Source organism: Xyrauchen texanus, chromosome 25 (genome assembly GCF_025860055.1).
Source record: "Xyrauchen texanus isolate HMW12.3.18 chromosome 25, RBS_HiC_50CHRs, whole genome shotgun sequence".
Lineage (NCBI taxonomy): Eukaryota > Metazoa > Chordata > Actinopteri > Cypriniformes > Catostomidae > Xyrauchen > Xyrauchen texanus.
Genome location: NC_068300.1, coordinates 21,719,106 through 21,743,433, shown reverse-complemented (window position 1 = coordinate 21,743,433; position 24,328 = coordinate 21,719,106). Strand labels below are relative to the sequence as shown.

The 24,328-nt window shown below is 39.9% G+C and overlaps 1 protein-coding gene across 4 annotated transcripts in view; it reads left to right on the top strand.

Annotated features, from left to right (window-relative positions):
* The window catches only part of LOC127618731 (agrin-like), a 318,903-nt gene that overhangs the window by 120,998 nt on the left and 173,577 nt on the right, over positions 1 to 24,328 (top strand). For 2 of the 4 annotated variants that reach the window (XM_052091346.1, XM_052091345.1), the window contains exons 1-2: positions 14,824 to 15,810; positions 23,419 to 23,457. In XM_052091346.1, coding sequence (XP_051947306.1) covers positions 15,648 to 15,810; positions 23,419 to 23,457 — 202 coding nt within the window. In that variant the 5' untranslated portion in view covers positions 14,824 to 15,647. Of the gene's footprint in view, positions 1 to 14,823; positions 15,811 to 23,418; positions 23,458 to 24,328 lie in introns of those variants that run through there. The other 2 variants (XM_052091344.1, XM_052091343.1) reach the window with 1 other exon arrangement.

Sequence of the window (24,328 nt, the reverse complement as noted above, 5' to 3'; positions counted from 1 at the left end):
AAATGTCCTCTATGGATTTAGGCTCTGTCAGTTGCATCTGTCTCTATGCAATCCAAAACTGACTTGATGATGTTGAGATCAGGGCTCTATACCATCTTTTGAAGGACTCCATGTTCTTCTATTCTTATCTATTTACAAAAGGAACTTTTGGAAATCTAAAACTGACATTTCCCACTGACACAATACAGCAACTATATAAAATAACCAACTTGAGATTGTTATCTCATGTGCTTAAGACTTTTGCACAGTAATGTATGCTGGTAAACAGCAAGGCTGATCTTTTCAAAAGTGAGAGCTTAACAGTCGGTTGGTTTGCGGAGTCCTCACACGTCTACGAGACTGTCAGGCCTGATGTCTGATGAGGTAATCTTACTGCAGCAGGTCCTTTTAGATTCTTCCCAACAAGCTAAATGTTTCCCTTCAGTCATGTTTCTCTGGCAGTGTGCTTATGTTTGCAGATTACATGCAGAACAAATGTTTGCATTGGGCAAGTCTTGGGTCATGCCCAAGATAATTTTTCTTTCCTCCCTGTCTTCCCTCACTATCTGTTTATCTCTCCTGAGGATTCTGTGCAGATTCTTTGAGGAAATTGCTGGTCCACACCATAGCAGTTTTTATTGTTGTCGGTCTTTGCAGGTGAATAATGGATGAGGCATTTGCTATGTTTAAATACACACCAATCATCTTGGCAAAAGCAGGTGTGTGTTTGTGTGCGTGTGGATGTGGGGGTGTGTGTGTGTGTGTGTTTTGCCAAGCCTAGTGGATGTCAATCTCAGCAAAGTGGAGCGAGATGGAGAATTAAAAGTGGAAAAAATGAGCTCTGCAGTCCAAGCTGATTCATTCAACTTGCAAGTGCTTTTATCAAAGAGCTGCTGCTAAGTGTTTTTTTTTTTGTTCTAAAAAGTGTTAGAGCTCTCATGCAACTAGATGTATTTAGTCTTTGAAGAGTTCTTAAAAGGATAGTTCATCCAAAAATGAAAATGCTGTAATCAGTTACTTACCCTTATGTTGTTCCAAACCTGTATGAGTTCCTTTTCACCATGGAGCACAAAAGGAGTTACTAGACAGCATGTAACTTCAGTCACCATTCACTTTAATTGTATTTTTTTTTTTTTAAAAGCACTGAAATTGAATAGTGACTGAGGTCTTCTTTGTGTTTCATGGAAACAAGAAAGTTGTTTGGAACAACGAGATGGTGAGTAAATGGTAACAGAACATTCACTTTGAGTGAACTATCGCTTTAAAGAAAAAGGAGAGGAAAGGAGACTATCTAACCTTGTCTTCCTGGGGCTGTAGGGTCTCTATACTCTCTGGCTGCTGACAGATTGTTTGAGCTAAAGGAACAACCCAGTTTCCTCTCATCTTCTCAAACACCTGTGTCAATGCGACCCTGCCAGCTCTGGCAGTGCGGGCGTACAAAGCCGTGGTGTCACAAACGACTCAATAGGAGGCTTAATTCTGTTATGCTCTCATAAAAATAGAGAATACAATTCTGCAGCTTCTCTATCTTGTCTTTGCTTCTCATACCAATAGAGCTTTGCCTGATTGCAGATACACAGCTACATAAAGAGTTTCCCACATTTGACAGTTTCTCTCTGAAATCTGTCTGATTGATGTGAGAAGGGATGAAAAAAACCTGTTTTGTGGAAGGTGGTTTTGCAAGACTCTTGATTTGAAATATAAATAATTGAAACTCCTTTTTTTCCTCGGATGGCTTAGGAGAGATGAGGATGTGTTCCAATTAAGATTCTCTTCTGCCCTCTACACAAGACGATCTGCCACGACAGAGAACAAGCCGAAATAGAGAAAAAAGGGGAGAATGAAAGGGTGAAGAGAAAGAGTTCATTACTGTAAATGCAAATGAAATGGTCCCTGCATATAATAGCTTGTCACTGTCAGAATTGATATCAGAAAAAGCTTAGTTTGTGTGTGTGTGAGAGTGTATGCATATTTTTAAATGTGCTTGCACAGTGTGTGTGTGCACTCAAAATGGAGCTATGCCATATAATGGAAGAGCCGAAATGATAGGTTATATAGTAGTATTCTGATGCCCTAATGGTCATACTTCATAAAAGCGGTTCTCCATAAAGCAGAGTATTTATGAATTTTGTATTTAGCTCAAGCTTGTTAGGCCCCCACATGGAAATGTAATATTCAAAACATCCAACTGTAAAAAATTCAACAAACAAAAAACACCGGAGAGCTTATTTTCTCGTCAAGCCCCAAACTTTCTGAAATGTTGTAAAGTACTTTTTGAGAACATATTTCCTATTACTACCATGTGTCAGTTTGTGGGTGTTTATGTGTGTGTGTGTGTGTGTGTGCATCTATGGTGATATGCATTAAACCCTGGGCTGCAGAAGAATACAAAATGTCCAGATGGATTGAAGAACCACTCCCTTTGGTCCCTATACACATGCTGCTTTGCAGAGGTTCATTCATTGCAATGTGCTCAGGAGCAACAATTTTTTCTCTATATACTGTACTGAATGTGAAACTATTTCCATTTGGTCTTCCCGAGTGTTTGCTTTTATAAAATGCGATGCACTGCATGACATCAAATCACTGCATCCTCTCCACCTCTGGTTAGTTTATAGGTAGATGGAAAACAGGCTGAATTTGGCCTCTATTCTGCAGAGGGTAATTGTGTGAGGCAAGTCTCAAATAGTGGAGGATGAACTGATTGTCTCAAGCATAGATTTGCAGATAAATGGATCATAGATTGGCACCAAAAAGTTTCCATTATGACATTTTGCAACAGGCAGACTTTGGTGATGTAGCTTTTACAGAGCAAAAAGCTAAGAGATGCATGCCATTATTTTGCTTTCCATGCACTGAACTATCGACAGGTTTCCCATAGTCATTGAAAACCTGGAAATATTTACAAACCCTTTTACAGTAATCATGAATGTAAAAGTCATCAAAATGGCATGGAAAAATCATGGAAATTCATTGGTCAGAAGGTGTGGGAACTCTGTACTATTACATTTCTTGACGAGTGCAGTATTCTTGAAGTGACGTGTTTCTTATTGGAAGAAGTTGGGGTGGGACATACAAAATGACTTTAAAACAAAAAAGCCAATAGCCTTTAGTTTACACCACAGGCATGAACATGATTTGCTACTTGCTATTTCTATTTAGAAGTAGGTGGTATTAAGGGGAGGGGCATTCTCGGTCTAGAGAACATTTTATTGGACAAAATAAGTGAGATCAGGATGTTTGGCTCCATTTCCTTAGTGCTGCTCCCGACCAAAGATTTTCTTAGTCAATTAGTAGGCCTTAATTTAAGCCAATAGTCAACTAGTCGTACGTTTAATTACTTATTGATATATATATATTGGGGGCATCAGAAAATGTTTGAGTTCCAGGGCTGAGAAAGAATGTTATAAGTAACATTGCTAACACTGTTCTACATTACAGAGAAATATTAAACTGTAATAATGAGCCTTTAAAATGTACATTTTACAAGCACATGCATGAAACGAGCCACAGCGACAGTAATTATTCTGAATGTGTCCGAAAAAAACAGCAAGGAGACTGTCTGAACATTTTGTTAATTTATAGAGAAATGCACATTTGGGTTGTGCCGACAGACGATGATCTCGGGGATCGACGATGGTCCGAGTGATCGCCAATAGCTGATGCCTTTGACGATGTCAAGATTATATTTGGCTTGTTTTCCCATTAATGTATGAAATTATTATTAATATTATTAGGCTATTATTATCAAATTAATATTACAAATAATTTGCCCATAGAGACACAGACACACGCTTGAAGAAACATGCTTTATTATATTATAACAGATGACAGAAAAGCCCATCTGCATGTATGTTTGTACGGATGCATGCAGTCTCGTGGAACACACACATGTAAAAGTTTCTCACTCTTTCTTTGTTTCTGGCTTCTGAATAATTTTTTTTTGCAAGAACAGTATCGTCTATGAGAATGCTGCAAATTACCTCAGACATCTCAGCTCGGGAGGTTCTTCGAGTTCAGTTCACTTTATTTCCACAGAGCAGTTCATTGTGAACACAACTCTGCAGCCTGTAAAATAATACAAAATATATAAAATAATACAAACATGTTCACATCGAACCATGATTTATATTTCAATGATTATTATCATCATTATAATTATTATTTTTACATTTATAATTGTTTTTATGTCTTCATTTGTGTAAGTAATTTTCTGCAATGATGTTAAGATGGATACTTGCCTGATGGTAAATGGAAAGGTGTGTGTATATATATACAGTATATATATATTCTTTTTTTTATCACTTCATTATTTTATTGGCTTTTTCATTTCGTTTGGAGTGCAATTTGAATTTAGAAATGTATTTGATATAAGTTTTTCATTTTTAAAATAAATTAATATAATTTTCAATGCAAAATCACTAAAGCAAGAATATCCACCGATCCCTCATCCCAGGGGTTGCCGATGTAATTGGATAATGTATTTTCCCGGACAACGAAATACCCATCTGGTTGTGAATGCACAGATTAAGCAGGTTCTTTGCCAGAGAGATGTTGACAACTGTTGACAACTGTTGTAAAACCACAACACACATTTTAATTGCACTTAATTTTTTCCTGTTTCATTTGAATATTTTTCTTTAAAAAAAATACAAAATATAGTTCAAAGTTTGAAATCAAGGTGTCTTGCTTTATTGTGTAGGCTTAACCCTAACCTGCTTAATGAAAATTACCCCATAATACCACCTAGCATCCAACCAGCACTAATCTGTGTTTGACTGTTTCCTGTGGAGTTTATTCTGAGACCAACCGACCAATCAAAACTTAGTCGACAAAGACTCTTCTCATCGACTAACATTTGATCGACTATCAGGGGACAGCCCTAATTTTCCTAGAACTTTTAGGAGTACACTAGTATATAGATGACTTTAAAGCTTACAGACATTGACTAAAACAAAAATTTTTATATCACAGGGTATTAAAAAGAATTCAGAAATAAAGCCTTCACTGACAACTATTAGCCTAGCTGCCTGTCTTGGATGGGTAGACATCTGTTTTCTGGAAAGGCCACTCTATTTGGCCCAAGCTTGCCTTAGTCCTCAAGTTTAGTTCCACAGCTGATGCTGCCACCTGAATTACCTAGAAGTTCAATCACAAGCTCCCTGTCTGTCATGGATGCCAGCTCCCATGAAGCCCAGTGTCAAACACAGCCAAAGTCAAGCAAGCCTCCAGAAAACAGTCACTCACTGCTGGTCTCGCAGTCTCTGTTTTGGCAATTTGCCACATCAGCCCCTCCAAAGCCCTGATCCAGTCTTTTTTACCCCGCCACAGTCAATTACCCCCATGAGGACCATTAAGAGTGCATTGTTGGATATGAAGTATGAATAAAAAGACAGGGGAGCATGGCATGTATTAAATGCTGCAATCATTATTGTAGTTACTGTGATGAGGGGGAATAACAGTAAGCTGATCAGTGAGTGGCTGCGAATGCTGTTGCTGGTTAGTTCTTCTCCATTAATATGCAGTAGCTGGCCTGTTCTCAGGGACCTAGCTCTCAGCCCCAGGGCAGCTGTGCTCCTTTCTGTGCTCAGCAGCTTAGTCCCAAAGTGTGGAGCCATTCGATTGGAAGGGTGATGAGATCCAGCTGTGGTTGAAGAGTCCTCCTCGCATACACGTCTTTGCTTAGACAGGTGCTTTCCTGGTGGGGAGGGAAGAGGTTAGGAAGATATAGATACACAGTAAAGTACAAGACGTGGTGGGATTCCATTGGAAAGACAGTAACAAATGATTTCTCTTTAATGTCTCTTGATGCTCATAAACATCATTGTGATGAAATGGCAAATTGGAATGAAAAAGAGCAGACTCTTGGGTGTTTTTTCAGATTTTTCTTCTTCACAAGCTGCGCTCTGATTTACCAAGATACCAATCAAAAGTCAGAAATTTCAATATGAGCATTTCTTATTAAATACTTATAAGGCTCATTCTTATGAGCTATTCTGTCCACAATAGTTGCATTTGTTTATTATTTTATTCCTCTTATAAGTAATTTTAGGAGAAATATCTGAGAAACAGTTGACACTGTACTTAAATAAAATACAGTATAAACACAACATCCATTAAGTCCCTGAGAAAGAAAAGATGATCCTATGAGCAATAACAAATTCCAGTGGAATGATTTCTTTGCTCCTCTCTTGATATATGGGAGAAAGTGGGATTTATTTCATGTTGGTTTTCATCAGTTCAGAAAGCACTTAGCCTGAATGGCAGTAGCTATCCTCAACCAAAATCAATATGTGATCTATGGTATACGCTGGTGTGCTGAGCACACATTGACTTATAAGTATTAGGGTGAGGACTGAGTTAGGAAAGAAGGATTAGGATAATTGTGTTTTATCTGATATGGTCTTTAGTGGATTGGGCCAAGGACACACATTCACACATACACCTACATATAGGATTGATCGAGAGATCGAGAGACCTATCCAGTGACCCCTTCTATGTAGATAGCACTGAACTCGAGTACAACAGGCTTTCGCACTGTGCTAACAGATATAGATCAGATTGCACATTTTTGAATTATTCAAATATGAGCATGTTCTTGAAACATTATATATATACACTCACCTAAAGGATTATTAGGAACACCTGTTCAATTTCTCATTAATGCAATTATCTAATCAACCAATCACATGGCAGTTGTTTCTATGCATTTAGGGGTGTGGTCCTGGTCAAGACAATCTCCTGAACTCCAAACTGAATGTCAGAATGGGAAAGAAAGGTGATTTAAGCAATTTTGAGCGTGGCATGGTTGTTGGTGCCAGACGGGCCGGTCTGAGTATTTCACAATCTGCTCAGTTACTGGGATTTTCACGCACAACCATTTCTAGGGTTTACAAAGAATGGTGTGAAAAGGAAAAACATCCAGTATGCGGCAGTCCTGTGGGCTGAAAATGCCTTGTTGATGCTAGAGGTCAGAGGAGAATGGGCCGACTGATTCAAGCTGATAGAAGAGCAACTTTGCCTGAAATAACCACTCGTTACAACCGAGGTATGCAGCAAAGCATTTGTGAAGCCACAACACACACAACCTTGAGGCGGATGGGCTACAACAGCAGAAGACCCCACCGGGTACCACTCATCTCCACTACAAATAGGAAAAAGAGGCTACAATTTGCAAGAGCTCACCAAAATTGGAAATGTTGCCTGGTCTGATGAGTCTCGATTTCTGTTGAGACATTCAGATGGTAGAGTCAGAATTTGGCGTGAATGAGAACATGGATCCATCATGCCTTGTTACCACTGTGCAGGCTGGTGGTGGTGGTGTAATGGTGTGGGGGATGTTTTCTTGGCACACTTTAGGCCCCTTAGTGCCAATTGGGCATCGTTTAAATGTCACGGCCTACCTGAGCATTGTTTCTGACCATGTCCATCCCTTTATGGCCACCATGTACCCATCCTCTGATGGCTACTTCCAGCAGGATAATGCACCATATCACAAAGCTTGAATCATTTCAAATTGGTTTCTTGAACATGACAATGAGTTCACTGTACTAAAATGGCCCCCACAGTCACCAGATCTCAACCCAATAGAGCATCTTTGGGATGTGGTGGAACGGAGCTTCGTGCCCTGGATGTGCATCCCACAAATCTCCATCAACTGCAAGATGCTATCCTATCAATATGGGCCAACATTTCTAAAGAATGCTTTCAGCACCTTGTTGAATCAATGCCACGTAGAATTAAGGCAGTTCTGAAGGTGAAAGGGGGTCAAACACAGTATTAGTATGGTGTTCCTAATAATCCTTTAGGTGAGTGTATATATATATAATTTTTTATACAGATTTTTAGTGGCAGTTTGGATATACTATTACATTGCAAATGCTTTGGTCATATTTCACCTCCCAAAATCAAATTTCTACCATTATTGTAATACTTTTTTTTTTTTAAAACATTAATGTAATGCAGTAATAAAAATCATCCTGTCCAGATGCAATCTTTTTATATATATACATTATTATTTATTTATTTTAACATAAAATCAAGATATATTAAAGGCAGTACAACAAATACTACCATGGTATTTATGTATCAAAATGTATTTAGGTATTAAAATGTATTTTACTGTTTCTCATTACAGTAGGCTATTGACATGGTGCTTGCTTGACATGAAAGTAATGTATCGATGCAAAATATCATATGTAAAATATAATTTAGCTGTTTTGGTATTGTGTGTGAGATTTGCCCAATCTAGGTCATTTATAAAACTTATTCAAATCTGAGGCAAGGATAAGCTTTGAAGAATAGATCACTTTTAGTTTCCCTAATCAGGCTCATTTTGATTAAGATCGATCAAAATTGCCAGTTTGAATCTGGCAGATTGACAGTGATTTGATTTTGACATCTTTCAGATGAACAACTTGGGCTGTAGAGAATTAAGAGAACCAAATGAAACCACGGTCTTCAATATGGAGTTCTCCACACAAAATTTTGGATTGATTATCAGTGAGTGGAAAGAAGGATTGGAATCTTGCCATATGGTTTTTTGTGTTCTCGAGTCTGTAGAAATTGACTAGTTATTGAGCATACAGTTTCATCTGAGTGATAGCTCACACCTGGATGTATTATAGGCAGGCTGTGTGGCTCACAGAACAGCAGACCAGCCAGCAGATGTGTTCTCATGTTAAATTTAGCTGATGTCATTTCCTATGTGGAATATCTTTGTAACAGTTATATCGGCACTTCGGCAGAGAGGGCGAGAGAATAGCCCCCGCTTTACAACTCTGTTGCAGTGGTATTGCTTTCTATTCTTGCAAGTTGTATGACAGAGCAGTGGAGTAAGGAACTCCCAGCTGTAGAATATTCTGGCTGGACATACAGTTAGCTCATTCTCACTGAAAGCCTGCTGGCAGTCTGTCCACCTCCCTATTTCTCTCCTGCTATCTCTCTCTTACTGTCTTCCACTTTTTGTGTCAGGATTTTGACTACCTGAACAGTGTGGTGTAATTAGTTTAGTAGTTGAAGGAATCTGCTCATAATCAAAATTGTCTAACATTTATTTAATGGCAGCACAAGAAGACAATCAGCCCGCTGCTGCACTCTATATCTGGATGGAAGAGAAGGAATCTCCAATGCTTAGAATCTATCAGAAGCTTAGAGGAAACTCTAATTTTATCTATTATGGAACCTTGGTGGAACCCTTGGAGAGCATAATAAGGGAAGCTAGTTTTATGGGGTCACTCACCAAAGACAGACAGAATGATAGACGGTTGGATGGATGGATGGTTGGATGGACGGACGGACGGAAGGACAGACTGATAGATTGATGGATGGATGGACGGGCGGATGGACGGATAATCCATGGACGGATGGGTGGATGCACTTTTTTTGAGCCCTGTATACACATTTGGATTTCTACAATCCTACTCGTTTGTGACAAATTATAATCATCTGAGCATAAATTTCTTTTCCCACACTATTTTTCAATGTGATCACCAACTGCTGTTTTAATATACTGCACAGTAGATGAAGTGGATGGCTCTACTCCTTTCCCACCAATCCTGAAAACCCCATACATGCTTTACGCACAAAACATGGCAAGAAGAACCAGCCGAACTTGATTAAAAGTCTTGCGGCTGTTTGCCACGAAGAGCGGGAAGTGTTGACAGTTTGTGATAGTTTCCTAATGGAAGATGCCAGCTGAGAAAGCACACTGAGAGAGATATTAACCTTCTGAGATAGCATGCACATAAAAGATGCATTAAAAAGCTCTTTGAAGTCAAATTAGCTTGTACTTGATTCATGAAATAAAGCTACCAGATGTGGTGTTCCCTTCTGCTTCCCTATTCGTTGATGGGTTGAGTTCCACTTGAATGTCACTAGATGCCCAGTTGTCTGCTAAATGTAATTCTTAGTTCCCCTTCTGTTGCTCACATTGACGTTGTGTCGAATGAAGCAACACTAAGGGACTTTCTTGAAGGCCTCGGTTACCTCTGAACTTGAGAAAGGCAGAGATAATTTGCATGTCCCTTGAACGGACATACATAAAGGGAGGGAATCATGCATCTGTTCATTCAGATTTCTTCTTCGGAGACGAGCGGTTGTGTGATCAGCGAGCTGAGCTCACTACTGTTCCACTCACCTCTGTAGAGAGTTTGCTGTTGGATCTATGGTGCATATCAGCGGCTTTCACCTTCTCTGCACGGCAGTGCAGCTTTGACCCTGGACGCATCGACAGCGTTTCCATAAAGAGTAAAAGAGTATATTTTTCTCTTAAAGAGTATACATATTGGTGTTGAACGTCTTTTTAAAGATGTCTTTCCGCTTTTGTGTAGTTCCTGGATGCAACAGATATCTCTCCGCTTCTGATGGTCATAAGAGCTGCCTTGCGTGCCTGGGCTGCGATCACACAGCGTTTTATGAATAGTTAATGTTCTCAGTGCGAGAATATAACCATGGTAATGTTGCGGTCACGGCTTTCTTTCCTCCGAGAGAAAGTAACTTCAGCTGCCCCCCGCACCTCCTTCCTACGGGATTGGGGCCGGCGTGGCTAGCGATGTAGGCGATTTAGGGAGTGCAGCAGGCTCTGTTTCGCTGGGCAAATCACCATGAACCACCCGCCCCCAGCACGACCGTTTGCTTCCATTTGGGCTCGAGGTGAGAGCTGCTCACCTCACGGCCTGTCTGTTTACTCCCTCGGACCCCGCGAGCTGGATAATGATTTCGCCGCTGGATTGGAGAGTGCCACAGCGGCGTCTGACTCGACTGGGCTGCCACCTTCGGGTCTGCTCGTTCAGTCTGATTCTGACGCGCAGATGTCAGCTATGCTATGGCTCACCCCTCACGGCTAGATGATTGGTTCCTCGTGTCAGGGCTCCGCTCACAGCCACGCCCTCGACTGTAGACTCCCGGTTCTGATGAGTCTAGAGGACGCCTCCATTGGACCTCCTCCTCAGGCACATGGAGCAAGGTAAGTGCTTTTAATTTTTTTATCAGCACAATTGTTTGGGGACGCAACTTTGCTCCCCGACATATTACCTGCTCCCCACGCAGCCTGTGCTGAACTGCCTAAGTTCGCTCAGACAAGGCACAGCAGTTCCATTGCAGCGGTTCCGGATGCTCCTGGGTCATATGACATCCTCAGCGGCGGCACTAGCTATTCCACATGTGGCCTGAAAACACTTGTGACGTATTTCACGACACTTTAACTCCCTCCAGCCTGGGCAGGTGGTGGTCTCTGCAGGGTCTATTCCCCCTGAAAGAATAGGAGTTGGAAAAGAACGCCTTCCCCGACGCGTATGATAGCGTTAAAATGCCCCCAGCCGCATTAACTCTATGCAAGAATATATATAGAGAAAAGGCATGGCTGGCGCGGCCTGCTCCCATGCTTGGCACGTCACTTTGTTCCCCCCCTCCAGGATTCCGGGAACCTAAAAAGTTTATGACGATTTTTATGGGGCATTGGGGAAGGGTACGTGCAGTCTGACGCATCCTTTTGCTTTGGCACATAACTACCTGCCCGCACCTGCGTCAGCAGCTCACGTACACGGTTCGGCGCATGGCGTGATTGAATAGAGACGTTGTGTCACCCCTGCCACGATGCTGAACCGAGCCACTGCAATGGCCGAACCTTATTCTCGGCTCCTCAGTTCAAAACCTGAATGAACAGATACATGATTCCCTCCCTTTATACCCGTATGTCTGGGGGTGTGCTAATTCTGTCTGCCAAATTATCATGTGCCTTTTCTCAAGTTCAGAGGTAACCGAGGCCTTCAAGATAGTCCCCTAGCATCTCTTCATTCGACACAGTGTCTCGTTCCCTCCATCAGGGAACGGAGGTTACAACTAGGGGTGGGAATCTCTAGACACCTCACGATTCAATTCGATTACGATTCAGACAGTTGCGATTCGATGATAAAACGATTATCGAATACAGTATTTTTTTCTCACTGACTGCTTTGTACTTTTAAAGCAAAATATTTGTAATTACTCAATGAATTTTCTTCCAATAACTTTTATTAATACAACAAATGGAAGCAATGTGGCAAGTCAAATCAGACAAAAAAAAATTATGCTTGTGGCATTTTCTGAATAACATGTAAATTGCACTTAAATTAAAGAAATAATATAAATTGCACTTATACAATGATAAATAAGAGTCTAAAGCTTCTGACTTTAAACTAAATCCTGAACATAAAAGAGTTCCTCAGATAAAAAAACAAAAAAACATTTTGCTTTATACCACAATAAAAAGCAGAGGGGAGTCAAAATGTTGACTAACGTTTTATAAATGACTGACACACTAAGTGGAGGGCAGTACAGTAAACTCTGTAGAACTTAGTAAGACTCTGGGTTTACTTCCAGGTCTGTTTACAGCATATTGATGATTCTGTGGCAATGGATGTCCACACATCACAGGTTAGCGCTATCCTTGTTGCTTTCTTTAGCGACTCAATCACATCGATTTAGGTCTCACTGTATAGTGTGGGGATCGCTGTTTCAGTGAAGTATTTACGAGAAGGGATGTTGTATCTCGGCTCAAATGTGCGCAACATACCCTGAAAGCCCTGGTTTTCAACAACCGAGTAAGGACGCTAATCCTTGGCAATAAATATTGCAATCGAATTTGTAGTTCTCTTTGCCTTTTCGGAGCTGGGTGGAAGCTTTGACATCGCTTGCTCGATTGTCGTCTGGTTCGCAGCTACAACCGGCAGTTTATGTTCTTCCTCCGGGTGGAAACATATATGGTTTTTTATGATTGTCGTGTTTCAAAAAATATTTTATTTTAGTTTGACACAAATTGCATACAGTGTGGCTCTTGTCCAACTTGTCGAATTTCCTGCTGAGCCATCTTTGTCTCGTGTTATGTGCATGCCAAAAGACTGTCCGGCCGCTGTTATTGCACACTTACGAGGTCCGTCTTTTGCATTCCGTCAAAATTATGTTAGCAAGAAACATTCATAAAATCGATACTTGACGTTTGTGAATCGATTCAGAATCGTGCAAGTCCGCATCGTGATGCATCTAAGAATCGATTTTTCCTGCCACCCCTAGTTACAACAGTAACCTAGACATTTATGTGACAGCCAGAAGGGAGAATAATGGCTCAGGAGGTGTATGGGTGTTATTTTGGGTGTGCAGGACCAAAGCAAGCGAGAGAACCTTGAGCCCCATGATGGTGGTTTGGCTGACACCGTGTTCTCTGGAAGGTACTTCAAGAGCTTGATTCCACAGGGCCCCTTAAGTCAAAGGAAAGCCTGTGTCCAAAGTGATAAATGGCCCCTGATGTGAAACAGTGCACAACCTTGTGAAAATTTGTGTTTGTTGTTGTGTTTGCACATGACCTGGTATCCAGAACTGGGTGGGTTAAGAAACAGAGCGTATAAATAATTCGAGTAGGGATGTGTTTGCCTGTTGATTTCCATTTCATATTTTTGTTTTTTCTTTTCCCCTCAGAAACCACATCTTTGTTGTGCTTTGTAAATTCAGTATTTTTTCTTTATAGCTTGTAAAAAAAACTCAATTAGATCACAACCCAATCAAAAAGTAAAGAAAAAAATAACAGATTTTTTCCCCTTCTCAGTTAAATCACAACGTTTAGTACATTGTTGGCCATACTAGCCTTTAAATCATTATAAACTCAAAAGGATTTAAATGTTTTTGGTCCAATTGCCCTTTTGTGTTTTCGCTGTCATTCCAGCTTCCTCCCTTTTAAAACACTCCCAAGTATTCCCAAAAGCTTTCATTCTCCGTCACCCCCCCACACACACACACACACCCTCGCTGCCTCCCCCCTTCTCACCCCTCCCCAACCCTTTGTTAGAGACAGCCCCTCATCCACTCCTCCTCTCGCTGTTTTTTCCTTCATTCGAGGCAGAGAGAGAGAGGCATGCGCGTCCTTACCATGAGGATGTAGAAGATACGCTCTGCGCATTGTTTAGCATATCCAAGAGGTTGGATTAAGTATTATCAGCCAGTTTGCATCTCTTTTTTTCTGCTTTTTTCCTCTGACTCCCTCACTCTCCATTCATTTCTATGTGCCGCTCCCCTACCACTACTCGCTCGCTCTCTCTCTCTCTCTGGCTAAGAAGTGCTGGCTGAACGCAAGCTCGCGCTGACAGAGTACCTGCTGCCTGGGAGATATTCTGACATGGATAGTGGCAATCAGAGAGAATGTTTTGACTGGCAGTGAACACTTCCTCTGAGGATCAGCTGGAGCGAGTTTGAGCCCAGGACACAAGGAAAGGTACCAGGAGAGGAACAGAGAAAAGCAATGGATGCTTAAGAGAGCGAGATCGAGGGAGCCCTTTAAATAGCTTCTGACTCTAATGAAACTGTTTTCAGAGAGAAGAACAACTTCAGTGCTCAAGAGGAGGTTGTCTATTCTCTGGAATTGCCCACATAGTTTTCGGACTATGGAAAAGGGAACTATGAACAACACTGTCTAAAGCAGTTCTTTTCTCTTCCTCCTGATCCAGTTTGTTTTGTATGGTTGCAATCTCAGCTGCTCCTGATATTTTGTTTCTGGCAGCCCGGATCAAGTATCACGCCTCTACTCTGACTGAGGCAACTGTTCTTGGGGAAGAGTCAACTCATTAGACACCTATAACTTTCCACTGTTCAGTTCATTTGTAGCGATATACGCAGACTCGAGGGGAGGTCGTGGTTCGTTGTCAGAGAAGAGCTCTGTGTTTTGAAGGCAGGGGTGGGGGGATACACAAGGGGGTTGAAGGAAAAAAAGATCCTGCTGCACTCTAAGGCATATGGTAGCGCTGGCCAAAGACAGCTGCTGACTCTCTGAGGGCTAATTATTCATTCATTCTGGGGACTGAGGTGGAGTCAGGGGGGGGGGAGGTTTCAAATTGCACTTTTGACTGAAGATGAGCCTGGTGTTGCAGTTCTGCTGAGTATTTGGGAGTGTGTGTGTAAAGCAATGGCTAATCACTCTTATTGCAGCATGTGAGCATCTGAGCAGTTCCCTGTGCAGAAAACGTACATGATGTCCAGCCACACACGCCGTCAATCTTGACACATATCACACAGAGACCAGCCTGGCATCTCCATGCTGCTCTTGGGCACAGACAGGTGGTAGAACATCTGAGGATACCAGATAGGAAACTTTGAGAATTATGGTGCCCTAGTACTTCATTTTAAGAACAAAAACGACAACTTCTGCAGACAAATTAAGAGCCAATTCATTGCAAATTCACCAAGCTGTGGGGTTCTGTGTTTGTGGATTTAAAGTACAAAGTGCACTGGTATTGTTTGCAGTTGTTTGTGCGTGTTGCCAATCTGGGCCAAGGTTCCAGCAGAGCTTTGGTCAAACACACTCAAGCAAACTCAAGCACTAACCTTTCATGACACACCTCCCCTGTGCTTTTGAAAGAAATGGAAGAGTTGCGGAAAGGTCGGGGACAGTAGGAATGGGACCATCACTGTCCCGTAGAGGATGTTATTTGGGAACAGAATGTGTTGCTTGGAGACCGGTGAAAACATTAATCTACTTTTTTCTGAAAGTAACTGCGATAAATTCGAGAAGCACCAGTGGAGTTTAAGCTGAAATTGTTGGTACCATTTTGGGATTTCTTTCATCTCAACAATACTTTTTTCTCAAAGTCTGTTTTGGAACACCTGCCGTGCTGGCGTACTTTAGAGAAAACGTGGAGTGGAGTATGACCAGTTGTCAGTACCCCACGCCGCCCCCGGTGCGGGATCGCATGTACCAGCACAAAGTGTCGCTGGTCGTGCGGTACTTTATGATACCTTGCAACATCTGTCTCATATTGCTGGCCACTTCCACACTCGGCTTCGCTGTACTCCTCTTCCTCAATAACTGTAGGTCACAGTTAGTGAAACATGACATGCAGTGTATGTATTTGTTTGCATATGTGTGTTTATGTGAATTTGCACATAATGCTATGGAAAAATGCATTAACTACACCAAAGTTTTCACACTTCTTTTTCTGTGAATCTGAAAATATTTCAGCCAAACCATTTGTCACAAGATAGATCATAGATTAAGAGATCTGATTTGCTTAAAAATGTGTAGCTACTGTGTTTGCCTTTGCATGGAAGTTTAGTTGATAATGCCTGTAGACTGTGTAGTGAGTGTCTACTGTGAGCTTTCATGCCACAACCCAATTGCAATACAGTATATGTGTGTCTTACAAGTTACTGGCCAGTGGTCCTTTCCATGGTGTGTGTGGTAGAGTTTTCTTCCAGTGATGTAAACAGAGGCAGAGAGAGACATTTTGATAGATAGATGGTTCAATAAGGATCGATGGCAAGCAAAATCTAATCTCTTAATGTGTAGGCTTCGATCCTTTGCCTGACAATGAAATTATTTAAGATGACACAGATAAACTGTCCTGATTCTACAAAGTGCTTCGGCGCTTGCATTTAAAAACATGAGCCAGTGGCATTCTGTTATCCCTGAAGCAGTGGTATTTAGACTGCACACTGCGATAAAGGGGGCAGATTAAATGCCTTTGGATGTGAAAGCTTGGCATTAGCGTCAGTGCTTACAGTACCTGCTTGAGTGAATCTGCAAGCACTTTGGTGTCTTAGGGTACCCTGCCAACCTGCGTGTTGCCAGATAGATTTGCCGCTATGCTTACAAAGGGGGGATTGAAGAAAAAATGTGTAAGCTTCAGAGCGTGTCAGAATGCACTTTGATGACATAGAGCAGCAGGTAACACTGCTCTTTTTCTTTTTTGGTTGTATTACCATCTCATCCTGTTTATCTGCCTTTTTTTGTGCTGTTGGATCCCCGGTTTTCTGCCTCTGTAAATTCATAGGTGAATGGAAACACAATACCTTGATTTCAGACTATGATTTCATAGCAGAAAAAATAAATAGAATTTGTTAGGGATATACAACATGAGGAAGGTTTTTCAACCTAATTAAATAGAAACATATCTTCAGTGCTGAAGGATCAATAAAAGCTTAATTGCAATGAAATTCTAATTACTTTTTTTAAAAAGGGAAAATTGCACAGATGTTGTTGCACTATTAAGCACATTGCTGCTGTGTTAAAAAAGAATATGTGTGAGACACATTATTAGAGGTGAGGGCTTGGGGAAAGATCATAGACTTGGTGAATCTGTAAAGTAGATATTAAAACAGCTACATTTTAACATAAGGGACAATATTAGATATCTGGTTTGTAATGCAATAATTATGTTAAATGTATTGCAGGATTAAAACTGATCCAGTCACTGAGCACTTTATTAGGAAAACCCGCACACCTACTGATTCATGCGATTATCTAGTCAGCCAATTGTGTGTCTCTAGACGGTTGACGGCTAAACAGTCTCTAGACGGTTGTCTCTAGACTCCAGACAAAAAAAAAAAAAAAAAAAAAACTTCCAGAGAGGTCAACAGAGATTTCCCAAATGGTTTGAGTTTACAGAAAGTATACGGTAACAATTATTGATAGCAGAATAGCATCTCAGAATATACAACATATCGAACCAAGAGGCGGAAGGGCTACAACATCAGAAGACCAAGTTGGACAATTTATTAGGACCATATTGCAATCTTTTACTCACATGTTTCACATTCATCATTATTGGACTTCGGTGCTTTGCAAAACAAATCCGTAACATCCGGCATTACTTCATTGTTGAGCCATAGATGTTATATAGAGCTTAAGAATTTACATCATTAATAAATAAACAAATAAATAAAACAGTGTGAGGGAATTGCCTTTATAATTACAATACTAGATGCACAGGGAATCTGTATGGCCATCCTTTCAAATTAAACAAGTTAAAGACGCACTGTATATTCTTATCACATTCTGAATTACATTTACATTTATGCATTTATGCATTTGGCAGATGCTTTTATCCAAAGCGACTTACAGTGCAATTATTACAGGGACAATCCCCTGGAGCAACCTGGAGTTAAGTGCCTTGCTCAAGGGCACAATGGTGGTGGCCGTGGGGTTCAAACCAGTGACCTTCTGATTAACAGCCCTGTGCTTTAGCCACTACACCACCACCACTCATTAGCATACAAAAAGTAGCTAAAAAATGACTTTTTAGCGTAAGAATATCGATGCAGTGTTGAGAGGTAAAATATTTGGATTCTTTGAAATATTTATATATTTTTTCCCCCACCATTATTATACATGCAACTTCCTCGCGTGCAGAGACAGATATCTTTTCAGATTTGTTTACTATTGTTGGGAAAAGGCCTGGGAAAGGAGAAAGCAAACAGAGAAAGATGAAGAGAGCATTCAGCCCTATGTAGTCTCTGAAAACCATTACCTACCTCATTTCTCATAATCCTACTTGTGCCCTCGCTTAAAGGGGTCGGCCGTGACTCTCCATTAGATCTATATTAAAAGACCAAAAAGGTCCCTTCATGAAATTCTGAAAATGTGCACTCTCCATCCCTCAATAAAGGAGTCTGTGTGTGGGGGTAAATTTATAAGCCGGCCATGTCGCAAAATCGATTGAATCCAGACAGATTCCATTAGATTTAAACATAAACTCAGTTAGAACTCTGCATCCCAGCTCCTCAAAGCAGAGTAAAAACTGGACAGAGTGAAAGGAGAACCATTAACATGGAGAGGTGCATCGTAGCATTTGAAAGCTTGTTGGAGTGGGATGCAGACCAAGGGATCATCATTTCCATTTTCATGTAGCAGGCACAGAAGAGAGAGGCCAAATAGGACTAGAGCTGCTCATCTTCACTACCAAACCCATCAGCCATCCATCATAGCACATATGCGTACACATCAGTAAACAAACACACACACGCAAACAAATGTGGTTGCGACTTCCGCCGGAAGTCATTCTATAACATTCCCTATAGATCTGACTGCAATCATTTTAGTCCTTATTTACAGCTGGTAATAAGACGGGTTTCTGATGTTCAGATCACAAATGGTCAGTCCTAAATATTGTTGTAAACAGGTTACAAAATGTTTTGTGATTTGGATCACAAAAACACCTACAGAGGTAGTCAAAAACCACATTGCATTTGAGGTTTAAAATGCTGTCCTGATGCGTCCTGTATGGCAGTGAAGCACCACCTCTCACCAGCCAAACAAATGTTTCAAACTATGTGTTTTTAAAAGGAAATAACCGTCCAATCAGACAACTTACCTAACGATAACATACCCAAGTATGAGAACTTCACTGCTATTCCTCAGTGTGTCTGTCTGATTCGAACATGCAGGGTGACAAGATTACAAGCACACACATCTAAAGCTGAACCAGCACAGCGTTTGTTGCGTTTCTGCTTAGATTATATCTCAACTGCATCTGGGAGAAACAGCATGCCAGTTTTGTTCGTGCTTTCTTTGTCTTTATTACTTTATTGCAGTTAATTAACGTTCAATAACACACTGGTATAGTGATTGATGTATGCTCATACGTAATCATACACGCTCTCCTCAAAATCTTAAAACCGCAATGAAAGAATGAATGGACGTACATCATAATAACAACTGTTTACTTGACAACGGAAGTAACGGCCATAATTCTCTGCCCTACTATGCCCCAAAAGTATAAGCACACTTAAGCCAAAATGTATGAAAATGTATGAATTTCATTGCATTAATAAAATAGCAAAGCAAGTGTCATAGGCAAACAAATAATGCTAGACCTTTTCTCAGAACTAAATTCACTTTCCTGAGGCATTTTACTATTTTTATGCAGCTAGTCTCAATGTGATGTTTAGTTGATGTTGAAGTCAGTTCCCCTCAATTTCACACAGGTGTCCTAGTGGAGTAAACAAAGTTCATCAGATTAACTATGGCTATCTTCCACTAACGTTTTTACAACCAAAGAGTGTCATTATATTTGTATTCTTAGTTTTGAACAGTATATGCATTGTTTTTTTTTTTACTTAAAACTTAACAAACTTCATATTGTGCTTGTATTATCTTGAAAAAAGATGTCACTTGGTCTGATATTTAGTTATATAATGCATGGATATTCATCAACGTTTAAGCATGGCTGAAGTGTCCAAATGCTTTTTGAGGCCACTTAGCAGTTGGTAACTATTCCCCTTTAATGGAGCAAAGTGAATTTGGAAATACAGAACACAAATGTGCTAGAGGTAAACCTTGTCTTGAATTTCACAGCCGTGGATCATTTACATGTGAGACATATGATGTCCCTGTAAGACCTTTAAAGGCAGTTGCTTTGTCCTCTACTGCCATTGGACATAAAGCTGTGCTGTGTTGGTGGATGTCCCCGGGATATAAATTACAGTGTGTGAGCAGTATATGTTTTGTCTCTGTATGATACACATCTCTCTCTCTCTCTCTCTCTCTCTCTCTGTGTGTGTGTGTGTGTGTGTGTGTGTGTGTGTGTGTTATTCACCCTCAGCAATGTCTCCCTGAGGATGAAATGTTGTAACTGTCATGATTGACTCTCGGACCAGTTCAACAGACACTTCATTATTCAAGGAGAGAAACACAGCCAGACGTTTCCCATCTCTTCCCTTCTCTCTTTCGTTTGCTCTTTCTCTCTCACCCCTTCGTCTCCCTCTGTGTTTTTCTGTCTCTCTCCCTTCCTTCTCTCTCAACTGCCGGCTGTCCAATCTTCCTTGTGCTCAGTTGTTGACAAGCAATTTAAAATGAACCTAAAATTAAACTCTATCCTGGCAGTTGGGGGTGTTGGTGAAGAGAGGAGCAGAGATTCAAGCACTGGCCTGTGCGATAGGCTCATAGTGTATGTGGGTGTGTGCATCCCGCCTGGTTGGGCAATTGATGTGTTAGTTTAGTGGCGTTGGTTATTCCTACCAGCAGGCATAGGGTGTTGTGGCTGCACTTTAGCAAATGGCTTAATGCACCTGTTGTTGAAAAGCCAGTTCTGTCAAGAGTGATAAGGTAGCGGAGTTTTGTGTTTTCTTAATGACTTCAGTTCGAGGACAGTTAGACTGCGTGAGGGCGTTTCCAACTTCTGTGACAGTTCTCGCATTTAGTCAGTGCACATTTTAATGAGTTTCTGCATAGTACTGTTTTGGCTGATTTTACAATGTGAATATTATTACATTTATTAGTGGAGTAGCTCAAGCAAAGCTACTGAAGAACACATTCCATTTCCCTCATTCAAGTTAAGGATAGTTCACACTGCCCCAACAAACACCAGCACAAAACTCAACAATCCGGCGCTGCTATTTGTGGCAGTGTGAAAATGGCTGTTATATTTCCCAGCATGCTAAATACAATATTTAAGTTCAGAATGTTAGAAATGTTGGTGCTTGTTGGGGCAACTTCTCTCTAGGCAAGGGTCACTGGCTGAGGTTTAATACATACAGTAGGTCCAGTGATGGGTGTTATCAGCTTTTAAGGAATATTGTGTATATTGTAGGTCTGTGGCATGCTGTAGATTACCATTAGGCCTAAATATAAATTTATATCAATATCAATCTTGGTGAAGTTTTCTGTGATTAATCGCGATTAGAACATGCTATATTAAAACAAACATTAAAATATAATCATAAATATATTTACTTTATACTTTGTCTCAAAGATCTTGCAGGAAATTGGTTAGTCATTATATATTTATGTGTAATTATAATTTATGTATAATATACAATCAGGGTTGGGGAGTAACAGAATACATGTAACAGGAATACGTATTTAAAATACAAAATACAAGTAACTGTATTCCACTAAAGTTACAATTTTAATCATTGGTATTTAAAATATAGTTACATTCAAAAAGTATTTTGATTACTGATGAGATTACTTTGCATTTTATTGTCATTTGTTTCATTTAATATTTAGTGCTTTCAGATGGAAAACATTTAAACATATAAATTATGCGCTCCAAAGTGCATTTGAACAGTGGTGAAACACTTTCTTATGATGTGTTACATTCATACGAGCAGACAGAGAAATTTGAAATATGTTTGGAGCACAATAAATATAAATAAACCTTGTGTAAAATGTCACCTTTACGCTAAGTTAAAATGCATTTTTTATCCATTTTACATGCACGTTACCAGTCATGAACATATTTTTTATCAAGAAAATTCCCGTTGGATCGTAATTTCTTTTTTTCCAGTAAGATCTTTGATATTAAGACAAAAATCATATTCTTGATAATAATTTTTGTATTGATTTCCTGTAAAAAAATAAATAAATACAAAAATCCTTAAAACATGATCAGTTTGATTGAACTTGTTTTAGAAACAACACTGCATATGATGTTTAGTTTTTTCAGAGAATGTATTTGACATGTATTTTGTCTTACTGTACTGACAGAGTTTTTATAGTCAAAACAAGTGAAAAAAATCTACCAGTGCTGAAGAATCCAAAGTATTTAGAATACGTTACTGACCTTGAGTAATCTAACAGACTACGTTACAAATTACATTTTACATAAAATATTCTGTAATCTGTAGTGGAATACATGTCAAAAGTAACCCTCCCCACCCTGGATATAATTATAATTATTTAAATAAAATGTTTAGTTTTTTGTGGATAGTTAGTTTTTGTGTGTGCATTTTTACAGTTATTAAGCTTTTCCAGTGTACTTTTTTATTAATAAATTTACAGTAAATGGGAAAGTTTAATTCATATCACATGGCACAATATACTTAAGTGTACAATGCCAATGCATTATTACACATTATACGTACAGATATAAAACATATTTAATGTTATGTTTAATTTGCTGAGGTTTAAAATCTCTCTGAAATTAAAAATCAGCCTTTGGCTTCAGTTCAGTCTCAATCCTGCACATGCTAGGTCTCTTTCGTGGGGTTTCGTTTTTAACATTAGTTCAGATGACAATGAGTGTTTTTGGGTGATACGAAAAGATACGGCAGCTACACCTGGCTTACCACTAATGGGTAAAGTCTCCATTCACTGTACAGTAAATTCGCTCCTGTTTTTATTATGCCCAGGACATGCGGCACATGTATAAATAAGAGTGCACTGCTCCACACAATCAGTTTATGTGCTAGGGTGTGCAGTCTCGTCGACCGTGTACCTCCTGAAAATTGATATATGTCAGTTTTAGCCATAGGAAGTAGAGAAAAACATTAGTAAATGTTCAGGAAGGGAAAAATCGGATATTGCATTTATTGCGTTATTTTATTTAACTTTTTTGCTAAAATGGTAAAATATTGTGGTGAATAGTGTTTTATCTCTAATGCTGTACGATCAGTCCATAGACTTCCATTTGAAGTGCTATAATGTAAACACATTTTTCAGTATTTTCTGTGTCAATTGACAGCATGTCATGTCACAGATGCGGTCAAATGAGCTCAAATTGTATTTAACCTGGAATATTTCTTTAATCTTATATTCAGTCTGATCTGTCTTCTTTGTTCTTTATAAGATTTAACCTTTGAAATAGAGCCATGTAGTCACTGTCCACCTACTCATTTAAAACGACTACATGACCACCTGGGATGTCCTGAAATCTTCCTTTTAACTAATGTGCTTCTCTCTCTATTTTCTCTCTGCAGATAAACCTGTTCACTTTACACCTGCTCCACCTCCTGATGGTAAGTCCCATCTGAATTCTCCTGACCAGAATGTTTTCAGCCTGCCCAGATAATGATCTCAACTCAGACTTGTCTGTTGTTTGAAGTTGGCATTCCTCACCAGTGGTGCTGCTTCCCATCATCAGCTTGTGTGCAGCCTTAGAAACGGATAGTTCACCCAAATTTAAAAAATAAATAAATCATAATTTACTCATCCTCATGTTGTTTCAAACTGGTAGTACTTTCTTTGATGACAGAATGTACATTTTTGCATAAACTATCCCTTTATAATCGTCAGAGAAAGGCAGGGAGGGACAACTGCTTTGCTATAGAAATCTTTTGACAAGTTGATTTCAGGAAATTGATTCGGGATTGGATTACTCCGAGGTGGGATGCAAAATGACTGATTCTTGGGCATGCAACAAAATGTTTCCCCACATTCCCTTGGTGCTAGGGATGCAGCTTCATGCATTCCTGAAGCTGATTAGCTGCCTGCTTTTGCCAAGTTGATGAATATAAATCTCAATATTAAATGAAGTTTTGTTTCTCTTGTTGCCACCATGCACTGAGAGTCATTAATTATACAACAACAATTTATTGGCAAATGGCAGATCTCTACACAAATTAATTGGGAAAAACAGCTGGTTTCTCCATTCTGTTCATTAATATTTATGTGCAGCAACATGAAATGGGTTTTGGAGGTTACTCCTGAGCGGTTGGCAGTGGAGATGTTTCTCTTTACGAGCTGAAGGGAGCTTCATTATGGACACCATTGTAAATACTTGAACAAAATAGCTGTGTGTGGGAGTAGTCATTATTAATGCACCAAAAAGACACATTGTATAATTAACTTTAGTGCAGGTCCACACGTGCAAACATTTTGGTTTTGCAA